Source organism: Lissotriton helveticus, chromosome 3_1 (genome assembly GCF_964261635.1).
Source record: "Lissotriton helveticus chromosome 3_1, aLisHel1.1, whole genome shotgun sequence".
Classification (NCBI taxonomy): Eukaryota; Metazoa; Chordata; class Amphibia; order Caudata; family Salamandridae; genus Lissotriton; species Lissotriton helveticus.
The window spans coordinates 270,575,643-270,588,071 of record NC_136061.1 but is presented as its reverse complement, the minus strand read 5'-3'; the positions used below and the strand labels follow the sequence as shown (position 1 = coordinate 270,588,071).

Below are 12,429 nucleotides of genomic sequence, written 5' to 3'. Positions count from 1 at the left end.
GATATAAAACAATGCACAGTTTAAATGAAAATTTAATTTTAAAAAGTTGTAAGGCTGTTACTGTGGGAAATGTATAATAGTACATTATAAGACCTTCATTACTTAATGCTCCTTAGACGTCTGTGCGTAACCAGAGAGCCACAGAATGAAAACTTGGTTGGTGAAGTAGAGAATAGTGACTTTTGTGTTTTTAGTGCTACGAAGTCACAGCCTGTGACAGAAAACAGTGGGAACATGTAAGCCATTATTTTAAACTTGCATTACACACAGTAAAGGATGTACTGCTACAAAAAGCACATTAAGGTTTTGGTAAAATGCTGCTTCCAAAATATAGCTTTTAGTAATATAAAGACTGTACGTAAAGCAATTTTCTTATATAACTGTCCCTTCAACACCTCAGGAGTAGTAAGAGCTATGTAAATAAAATTATTAAAAGCACATTAACTCTTTGCACTAACACTCCAAAAAACTGTAATTTTCATCACAAAGCTTCAAGTGATTTGATCAATTTAAGCCAGTATCGACTCCCAAGCATCCCTTACATTTGCAGACTACCCTTTACATTTGCAGATTAACTCGGTGCACACATATGCATTTCTTTCATTCAAGCAGACACCCTGGCAGGAAGGCTTGTTTAGCTAAATGCCCGGCTTTGGTTTCACAGCACAGGAGACTCCTTGAATGACAATTTAGCTGAAGTATTGAAACGATCGGAAACAACTGTCCTGGGACAGTTCTCTTTTTATAAAACGTAAGGGAACGGTTTTTCATAAATCAAAAAAGTCCCAATGAATAAATAAATATTAAGAAGTATCGTCTGGCATTTGTCACAGATTGCTTGACAAAGAAAGTGGAGGTTAGCTTGTTTCTCGTTCTGGATCATAAATCATGGAAGCATTATACATCATGGCCTCTGTTCTTGGACAAACAGCCTGTCTCTCCCCGATCCTCCAGCAGAGATAGCTTATCGGCAACATCTCATCAACACAGATGCCCTCTGCTCTGCGCATCTGTTAAAAAATATTTTGAAAAAACGAAGCGGTCTGTACAAAAAGCAGATCCATATGCTTGGCAGTGTATGCAAAGTAACATGTAGGTGTTGGAGAGACGAGGAAGCTGCCTGGAGAGAACAACTACAAGAGGTGGTAGGGGGATGGAGAAGAGGTAAAGAAGTAAGGAAGAGGGTAGGGGTTCAAACAATGATGGGAGGCATCATGTCACTTAGTTGGACAGGTAGAAAAGGTGCTGTTTGCTATTAGGAAAGGGAGCCTTGGCCAGCGAAGGGGCTTATTTGTAGCAAGGTGGCTTCTCTCTAGGTCGGCGCTAAGTTCGTGATTTTATAAAACAACAAACCCAAACCACTTAATATTAAATAGAATCAATGGAACAGCATCATGTGCATATCTCAGCTGTGAACTAACAGATTATGCGGTAAACACATTGGGATTAGCCCACCTCACCAAGTAGCCCAGTTTGGAATTTCACTACTCACCATGCACTTCTGTATAAATCCATCAAAGCTCTGCTTCTAGCTGCGAGGTGGGGTGGGGTTAATATAGTGATACCAATGCCTCAAATCAATAGAAAATAAAGGTGGTGATCTGCTATTAATAACTATTCAAGTTTGCTTTTCAAGTTAGCAAGTCTGAACTTCTTCTCTCTAATGCACAGAAACTGAAATCTCCCAGACGTTTGTAACCCAGGAACAAAGCAATCCACAAAAACATTGACAAGTTTAAATGAGATGGGAGGCAGGAGGAGATTTCCAGACTGCTTGAAGAATGTTAACTAAGCAGCCATTCACCCGAGAACCAGTGACACTAACATTTAAGCAATAACTTTGAAAGTCAGAGAAAGAAAAGGTTCTCTCGGAAACCAGCATCGGACATTTGATCTCGGTCTTTCAATTCACCTCGAATGTGACGAGATAAGAACCAAATTACAGGCCTGTTTAACGTAGGTTGGAGCCAGTGTAAACATGACCGGTCATGTGAAGTGCTCCTCCACAAAGAAAAAGAGTTCCGAAAACATTTCTTAAAATAAGAGCAGGGGATGGATAGGAGTAATTGGTCCTTTCTCTTGTGTAGGGCGGAACACAAGAAGAGGCATGATGCAAGCATGTCATGGACAAATGGGTAGAAAGAATAGGAGAGTGAAGACGAAGCCAGCAAATGGGAAGCCTAGGGGCGAGTTGAAGCTCACAAAGTATATACAACATGTCTCTTCGAGACAGCGCCGAGACCTAATAAGCAAAGTGGTGAGGATATGCATGTGTGCAGATCAATCGGTGTGCCATTATGATGCAAGCATGATTATGCATTACCAGAATGTAAATGCTCTCAATCAGAAATTCTAGGCAGGTCTAGAAAACTCAAGCATATTAAAATTCAAATACAGTACGTAAACTAATTTACGACAGTGGAGTTTCCCTTGCGTAGGTGTGATGGTACATTGACTGCCTTCATATTCACTAAAGCAAATTTCTGCATGAAGGCACTGACATAATCTCATAGCAAATATAAAAAGACATTTTTTCAAAATCTTTTCAGTATATAAGTAATTGTTTATTGCTGTGTTAATTAAAACCATAAAAAATAAAAAACCAAGTTGGACATCAAGAAAGCGCCTGTGTTCTCTACAAAAATATAACAGAGGATTTGTTTCAATATATTTAATGCCCAGTCACAAATAAATTAAACGATTTATCGAAATTAAATTTGCAGATCAACATTTCTCCGTTGGTTGGAAATTCTGATAGTTTCTATTTGAGGAGACAATTTAAAGAAGTAAACCAGCTAACAGAGTATTCAGTACAAAACAGTACTATTTGAGATAATCAGTGGTTCAGAACATGTAGAATAGGTTTCATTAATTTAAAGTAGCCACAGAGTACAGTGTATACAACTTTTACTCGCGGCCCTCCATGTCTCCTTAAAAAATGTACCACTAATTGAGGTCGTAAATCCACGTGTTCACTAGCAGTCACTAAGGCTTCACATTCTTTCCCAGATCACACTATGAACTTTGTAAATGTTTTCAAGGCATGATTTTAGCATCTTTGGCAGTTCTTTGTTTGACTTCGGAATAATGAAATGTGCGCCATTTTTCTGGTAAAGTAGTATGTAAGTAAAACAGCTTCGAAAGCACGTGAATGCTGAGGTGTCTTAGCGCTAGCATCCTGTAAGAAAAGCATAACGGGAAAACGATTTCTTGCATGATGTACTACTTGTTGATGTAGATAAATATACAAAAGACAACAATACCATAACACAAAGTATACAGCATCACAACAGAGGGACAATATAATAAAAAAGTAAAACAGAAGAACCTCAACCGAAAACAAAACATTCACACTACAACCCAATCACACACCACAACATCGAAATGCAGCACAAATTCAACTACAACTGGCTCAGTAAAAGTCAAATGGTATTGTGCTGTTGTGCTATTGTTTTCTTATAGTGTTTTATGTTTGTGTATTGTGTTGCTGTTGTGGTGTTGCTATGCAGTTTGTTGGTGTATTTTGTTGTGATGTTTTGTGTTGGTATGTGGATCGATGTTTTATTACTGTTGTGTTCATTTCTTTTTGTTGTGTTATTGTGGTGTGGTGTTGTGAGCTGTATTTCGTTCATCTTTTGCCTCAACAGCAGTTTATCTGATTAAGAAATGTGCACATCAGTTTGCACCATATATTAAACCTTTTACCATTGATGGTATGTAGTACCTCTGGACAAAACTGTTTACAATCAAGCCCATGAGGAGTTGCAGATCTTATTCGATGTTTGTTCTTTTGTTTTACAGAGTATATCCCCAGGACTGGTAGAGACGGAATTTGCTTTTAAACTTCACGATAATGATCCAGAAAAGGCAGCAGCTACATATGAAAGCATAAGGGTAGGAACATAAGCAATATGTTTTGTTAGTATAGTGAATTTAAATGAACAAAACTGTAAGCGGCAACAGAGTGCGGAAAACCTGTGCACCTCTGTTACATTACTTAATACCATGAGTGGACCTGAATTTTTATCCCACAACTTCTCAAATCAGAGACACAGAAGGTGATATTTTTGGATGTGTTGTATAATCTGTATTGAGATCTATAATATTGACCTACAAAAGTACTGCATTCACTACATCTTATAGGTAAATATGTATTTTATTCTTAATTTCACAATAACCTACACTTACCATACCAATTAGCGGTTACATGCGATGTATAGGATGCAGTACTCTTTTCCTGCGATATAGTAGGGACATACTGTGGCTATATTTCCATTAGGATTGTTGCGCTGTGACTACAGATATCCTATATGTATATGCATAGCATTTTCAGATCTACTCTCTTATATCTCCATTAATGAAAGAGATGAGATTTGCAGAGCCAGCAATAATTTCTCGATTAATTTAGGGCCTCGTTTAACCTATGGGGCCTGTTTTCCGTTCTACCAGGACGTTGGAGGATGTACTCTGTGGCACTGGCAGATTATAACTCACTATAGTTAGAATTCTTCACCAGATAGGCGGAGATCTGCTTCTTCACTACAGCCCCCATCACAATGGCTTCTCTGAATGCACTGAAGTTGTGTTGCGCCAGTGATATCCTCAATGTGCATGAACAGTGTGAGTTTGTTTTTGGAAATCTAAAAAAACCAAGGGCCCAATTTATATTCCGGCGGGGGTCTATTGTTCCACCAGGGCGACGGAGTACATTACTCTGTCTCCCTGGTGAGGGTACTGCCCACCAGATTTATAAATGACTGCCCAGCTGGCAGTCTTTTATGACGCATTGCCAGGAACGGCCTTCACGGCTATTCCTGTCAGTGCTTTCAACGGTTGACGGAATCTGCACTAAACTGTTTTCTTTTTTTATGTTCAAAAAGAAAATCCCAAAATGGGATTTTATTTATGAAAATAAAAAAGAGAATGCCCCTTCGGGAGGTGGGGGCATTATTTATTTTTCTCACTGCTAGGGTTTGCCTGGTCACGACGGACAGTAAAAAAAAAGTTAAATATCTGCCTATCCTAATTGGGTGGAGGGGCATAAAGCCAATTCTCTGACGGCCCTTACTCCCTAACAGAATTTGGCTACAGAGGAAACGGAGAAGTCACTGCCGTGATCATATTTAATTGGGTGGCCGGACCACTTTTTTGCGGAGAGGGAACTCCATTGCCGTTGCAACAGAGATCCCTCTCCGCTAACATATAAATCAGGCCCTAAATGCCCCTGACACTTTAGGAGTTTTTCACAGCGTGTGGAGGTCCTATTTTTTTTTTCCTTGTCATGATCTCCATACTTTTCATGGTAGTCCTACACAGAAAAAATGACCTATTTAGGGCAGATGGTCAGATGTACTTTGACAGTTGGCCCAATATCAGTTTTATATATAGTCAAAGGTTTCCACCAGGGGTGCCAGTGGAGGCTTTGTCAGCAGAAACATGATGGTTCCTCGATTATAAGTAGAACAGGGACATTTCTAGATTGGCTGAAAATCCTCTAAACAAGGCCACTAGTTTCCTTTGGTACATACATGCCTTTGTTAAAGGGAAAACTTTGTCCCGCTTGTCGGTTGCCCATCAAATAATCAATGCACAGGAAGGAGATTTTGTCCTGTGGCATGTTTCTACATCAGGCACTGGGTTAACAAAAAAATTGGTAATGTCAATCATTTGGGGTGGGGTGGAATGGAGCCAATCAGAAAACCATTAGCAAAACTGAAGACCTGAAGTTTGGCCATTATCTGTGCTGATGATTCCCTTACACAGTACATGTAGACAGAGTATGCCTTATATGCCTGTGTATCACCATCACATGCTAGGGATGCCCATTATAGATGGGTTTCCACCACCACTGTATTGCGGACAAGCATTATCATCCCAAGCATGTCCATAGCATTCAAGAACTAGCACTAGTTTGTGCGTGCCTGTGACTAGATTATATCCGACATAATTGGTTTGAAAACGACAATACAGAAGGTCCTGACATAGTGATAGAGCTGCAGTTGGCAAGTGCCAGGGTTTACGGACCGAATATATGGAACTCCTCTAGTGGAAAGTTATGTATTACAACCTGGTATAATGAGAGCTACTGTCATTGGTGTACTGTGCTTAATCACTTCAATAAAAAGAGTTGTTGAAAGAAAAAGAAGAATTAGCACTAATATGCCAAGGCCAGGATTTTGATAGCTATGGATACTGTTATGACATAGATGACCATAGAAAGCTACGGATTCTGCCATTATGCCGGGGCCTGCATTATGCCAAAGGTGGACACAGTCATACTATCGATATCGCTATACTAAGTATTTCAACCATATTGCCACAGTCACTGTTATGCCGGGGGTTGGTACCCTCAACACATGAATAAAAACTATATTCTAAGAATATATGCATAACATATGCTAATAATTACTATCATATTCTCAACCATGTACGCTTGCCAAGCATCTGTGCAAAGTGAAATTAATTTAGCGATCACAATATGCTTGTTAACATGATATTTTTACACTACTGTGGCTAGCCATCTAGATGGGAGCTAAATTGATGTACCTTTTTTTTATGATATTAATGTCTTTCAAATTAAATGTTTGGACTTTGAGTTAGTTAACTTATGTGGTGAATGTTCTTGCCTGGCTAATGCCAGTTAATTTATACTTATATTCCTCTTCCACTATATTGCAGTGTTTGAAAGCTGAAGATATAGCCAGTTCGGTGATTTACGTACTACGCGCCCCTCCTCATGTACAGGCAAGTAGCAGTTCCAATACAATATGCAGATACTGGCTATGTTTGAGGGCTCATACCCATTTTTCTCAGACTCTGTTACCAGGCTTCATTTATACTTAACAAACCTTTTATCTGAAATAGTTTTCAATGGCAGAGGACTGAACGATATGGACTAGTCCCTCAACTAGAAAGTATGTAATGCTAGCAAAAGAAAAGGACATATTTATAGTTTTCGCATAGTAGCACTACAGTGGGAAAACTATTGAATTAGCATGATATATAATTATATTGAAGTGTGCTTCTGAATTGATAGAGTGTAACATGCTTTGACGCGCATCGCTTCCAAAATGGTTCACTGTTCCTCTTGTATAACTACTGCTTGTTGCTATGGAAATAAGTGTGTTGTTTACTTCGGAGGAGATTAGCATGGCCCTGCTCAAGGAGGACATGCAAATTTGTGAAGCGGTCCATATTTTTCTCTGCTCTCAAGATGTCTGCGCCGAGATACCCCTCCCAGGGGGATTCGTGTGCACTATAAGTTAAATTAACATAACTATAGTAAAATGCAGTAACCCTCTTGACATGGCAACTTTTCTAATAGGCGGCAAAAGCAGCCACTCACATACAAGAAAAGCTAGTATGTTTTCATTATTTGTTTTAATAACATTTTTGATTTGTATTATTAACAAACTTACAAATGTTTGGTAGGATGATGAATCACATAGTATTGTTAATTTATTAGCTCAGATGTTGTTCCCTTGAATTGTACATATTTTGTTATCTGATAGAGACTTCTAGCTGCAGATTCTTTATCTTGGAATCATCCCCTGGGGCCAGACTGGATCTGGAAATTTAGTGAGCTGTACCTCTGTGCACCAGTAGGTAGGGTCTTTAGGCTCCGCATGCATCGTCTGCGCCAGAAGTGACATGCATGGTACTAATATAGGTGACACCCCAGTGCTCTAACGTCAGTTCTTTTCGTTCTGTGCTATTCCACACAGATCAGGCTACCCACAGTCATTTTTGACTGATATTTTTTCAACCTTTTGGCAAAGATTTGTTTGAGACATTGTCTCCTGGTGTGCCAGGGAAGTACGCTACAAAGACCGATTTTAAGCCCTGTGGTGCCTGCTGCCGCATATATAAGTTCAAGTTCAGGAATTTGTATAGCGCGCTACTCACCCAGAGGGTCTCAAGGCGCTTGAGGTAGGGTGGGAGCATATCAGTGAAGGATACACACCTCATCTGCCTCTGATGCCTCGAGAGCAACCATGACTCCAAGACCTGTGCCAATTGTCTGGAGCTGGAGGTTCCTACTGCCAAACGAGTTCGGATGGGGGGACGGTCCTTCCAATTTGTGGCAGCTCGCTTTTGGAATGAGCTTCCTCTTTCCCTTCGCAAAGCTAAGAGTCTTTTGGCTTTTAGGAAAGAGCTGAAGACCATGCTCTTTTCCGCGTAATCACTATGACTGTGGTATTGCTCCTTTGTGTTTTCAGGTTTCAGGTCTCTTTTGCCAAAGCGCCGGGACACCCCTTGGGGTAGCCGTGCGCTCTAAAAGTATGGCCATAACATAACATAACATAACAATTGTCGCTCCATGCACCCCAAGACCCATTCCTCTTGACATGCAGTGCCATAATGGTCTCAATCTCAGTAGAGAGAAAGGTTCTGAGATTGATTACCGAGCCACGCCAAACACTTGTTGTTGCACTCAAAGTCGTCCGGACATTCAGGTAAGTCAAACAAAAATAAAGAGAACAAGAAGTGGAAGAGGTTTTCAACTTCATCCCATCCATCAAAGTCATCTGATGATGGAGAGTTGACACTCGAGGCCTGGATTCGTGGTTGAGCTACCCCCGTTGTGATCCCCCAACTCCATAATGAATCCGGGTGAGCGTTGTCCGATGCTGACTGTAGTAACCAGACGGAGCCTTTACCTTATTCCTTTGGACTAGGACTTGGGGAAGAATGGGAGGGGCCACTGGACCCTAAAGAATACCTGTCCCCAGATCTCACCAAGAACACCTGGTGTGAGGATTTGGCAGATGCCAGTGGAAAGGACAACTCCCCAAATACTAGCTTGGTATCTCCTCCTACCGTGACTTTGGAGAGAGCCTCATTTATTGTGATGGTGAGTATGGTTGCCGAGGCCCTGTACCTTCAGCTGCCCTCCGTGGCTGTCAAGACGAGTGTCTTGATGGAGGTGCTTCCGAAGAGGCATTCCTTGATTATCTTTTTTAAGGTAAGGAATCTGCAGCTACAAGTATCTATCAGATAAACAAGCTACTAACCTTCGGTAATGCCTTATGTGGTCAGACTCTATCTAATAGCAGCTTCTTACCAACCCACCGATCCTCCCCGCTCTTTGAACGGAATTTCTGGTACAATGCTCCTTCATTTTCAGGGCCCAAATTCCACTCACCAGTGGTAAGTGTTCATTGTGGCTCCCTGCTCCTGGTGTGGAAAGTCACTAAAAGAAATTGACATCAGCATGGTGGGGTGGCACCCATATAGACACTGTGCACGTCTCTTTTGGTGCGGCTGACGCTACGCCAAACAACAACACCTACTGGTGCGCATGTGTACTGCTTATAAAAAAAAATCTGGGCCCAGTCTGTCACCCAGGGATAATTCTAAGGTAAGGAATATGCGCTAGAGTCTCTACCAGATAAGGCATTACAGAAGGTAAGTGACTTGTTCATAAAGCATCCTTAACACAGAAAAGTGGGTTATTCACAATTTACACTGTGCAATTGAGAACTGTGACTGAAAAGGAAAGAGCATGTGAGTCAGAGATTATCAGGACTGGAGGTTGCCACAAAGTCATGCCAGAAAAAGACTATTTCTATTTTCCAAATGTAATATAAACTAACAAAATCTATTTTTTTCGGGAATTCTTGTGAAAAAGCTTCATTGGAAAATCTGTTCATCTCTCTTCATCGGATACATTAATTGTGTTGAAAGTGGTAAACATTTTTATAGTTATAGGCCCTTGGGACAGTACAGATGAATATATTTAAAAAAAAATGTAATTGGACAGGCATTATACGAGTTCTTCTTTTGCCATATAGTTGAATCATGTGATGCGATTAATGAAGGAATGCCTGGGTGGGTGTTATGGATGAGGAACAACAAGACCAGCTACTTCGTTTTTTACTACATGTTGCTAGGTCATAGAAAAGGGCTTCTCTCGATGCACCACTCTTTTTTGGCATTTACTGTATTTTTACTCTTTCCTGGTCCTACAGGGACATTGCTTTGATTCCCTTTGAATTTTGATTGAATAACTAGTTTCTTTAAGTATCTCTTACTTTCTAATGCATGCTGCTAAAGATGAGATTCATGCAATACATATAGTGATTTCATTTTGGTGGCCCAACTGTATGGTTTGTGGGATTTTGATCTGGTCAGTTCATGTCAGTTCATGTCCATTGTGTGTGGGAATCCAGCAGATATCTTTAGGTAACAAGGTTAGAATTGGTACCAATAGAGAACTCAATTTTATGTAAGGAGAGGTTCACTACTGGCTGTCTGCTATCTATACCCTTGTGAGGGTCGATTTCCTCATTCTGGAACTTTCTCCCACTCATTTAGAAGGTACATCCTCTGCATGCACGCACCCCCGAGGACCTCTGGGAGGGTGAGGAGGCATCCAGTCAAAGAATGACCTTATCTAACTCGATAAGGTTATTATGTTACTGTGAAGAGGGACTCCACTCACTGAACACCATTGAACAGGCATAGAGGACTCTAAAATAGATAAGGCTAACTGAGAGATATCCCAGGAAGGTTGACATCCAGTGTTCGAAAGCCCTTCTATAAGATAGAGGAGTCTGGCCTCCCCGTTTTTCTTGGTGCTCTCAAATCCTACCAATGAGTAAAAGGAAAAGATCCTCCTTCTCTGGCATAGAATGCTACACTTAATCGTCACTGGTTGTTTATTGATCTGTACATTATTATGAAGATTTTAGCTTCTCAAGTTACAGTTCTTATCTTACACTGAGCGAGTACCTCAAGCAGTTCACAAAAGCTGCTGCGGTCTCCACTGGAGCAAACATTTAGATTTTTCAACCACTGTCACCTGTAATTGTGAAGAGGACCGAAGCCTAAACTCCACTTTTTACTGCCTCTTCCAGATCCTGCATCTTTTGTCTCCATGCAATGGTTGTGGGGCAAAGGTCTGGAAACAGAAGATCTCAAAAACCTTAATGAACTACTCTTTTCTTGCTGCTTTTAAGACTGTCCCTCTCATATCATCATCAACCAATGGTCATTGGATTTGTCACCGTGTTTGTATCGCGTTTCTTGACTCTCCTCATTGATATCCACATTGCTGTTCAGACTACTAGGTGTACAACCCTCAAAGTTAGCAACAATCTCTTGTTACAGGATATTACAGGGACATCCCAGGACTCTGATGGTGTTTTAACAGGATACATTTTCCAACAGCTTCACCTGGTTCTCTTAAAAAAAAAAGAGTAATAGAGGCTTGGACGTAGTTCTGAAACATGGCAATTTTTCTCTCTTAGATCATCTCAAAACCTGCTCCATCTTTCACTCAGTCAAACATGATTTTCTTCTCCTTACTTTCAGGGACGTTTCGGCATTGACCAGCTTGTTCTCATAGGGCATCATTCTCTGCGGCATTAAATCTAATTTGTTATGTATTTCAGTGAAGTCCACTAAGAATTGTATTGCCCTGGAGTAAGCATGTTGGATCTGCTTGTACTGCTCAGGAAGGCACTGACATTCTAAAGTGTGATTAGCCACACCCCTTTTCCTCCACCAACTTCAATATAAGAAGGTGCATAAAAAGATGAAAGTTAATGAATCGGAATGAAACCACATGGCTGCTATTAGTCTGACTCTTGACCAATTGAATTCGTCTATTTTGAGGAGATAAATGTCAAACAATCATCTCTGGTATTTTGAAAAAGTTTTGTGTTAAGGTATAAAATGTAGAGTTCCTTATATTTCTAATTACATTTAATAATTTTGAATTAACAGTATAGGACAGATTTACAAGCCCCTTGCGACACTTTTACGACGCCGTTGCGTCATTTTTGTGACGCAGCGGCGGCATAAACCATGCACCACGTTGCGACTTATTTATAACGTGACGCATCTAGGCAGATGCGTCACGTTGTAAAGCCCTGCGCCACATGTAACTTGCGTCAGGTTTCATGTGGGCGTTCTGTCGCAGGCAGGCCGTTCCATCGCAGGAAAGCCACGTAAAACTGACGCAGTGAAATCTACAAGATTTCACTGAGTCAGTTTTACGACGCTGCTGCGTCAAATCCTTATGCCTGCTTGAAGCAGGCGTAAGGAGTGAGGCATCATGTTGAGTATGGGCGGCCCCTGTGCATTGCAGGAGTTGCGTGGCGCTTGCGACGCGACTCCAGCAATGCACCGCCCGTGCGCCTCAGGTTGCGTCACGCATCTGCCCCTCCTTGCACCATGGTGCGGCGCATTGTAAATGCGACGCATCTGTGGTGGCGCAAGGGGGGGATTACGTGATGCATCTGTTCTGGCGCATCCCTGCTGATTTGCAGAGATGCGCTAGAAGACGTAAATATGCCCCTATGTTTTTACCAGAGGGGAAAATGTCTTCAGATATTGTTCTTTATTGCTTTAAGTACTACATCATCAACTGAGGTATAGAGTTACAGTTAAATTACTTTTGAATCTGGCTGGTGCATCTCTTCA

General features: G+C 41.0%; 1 protein-coding gene across 2 annotated transcripts in view; it reads left to right on the top strand.

The window, feature by feature from the left end:
* The window catches only part of DHRS11 (dehydrogenase/reductase 11), a 554,518-nt gene that overhangs the window by 333,147 nt on the left and 208,942 nt on the right, over positions 1-12,429 (top strand). Inside the window, exons 5-6 of one of the 2 annotated variants that reach the window (XM_078679784.1) lie at positions 3,802-3,894; positions 6,679-6,744. The exons of the other annotated variant lie outside the window; for it this stretch is intronic. Of the exons in view, the coding sequence (XP_078535910.1) occupies positions 3,802-3,894; positions 6,679-6,744 (159 nt within the window). The remainder of the gene's footprint in view (positions 1-3,801; positions 3,895-6,678; positions 6,745-12,429) is intronic. 2 annotated transcript variants of the gene reach the window in all.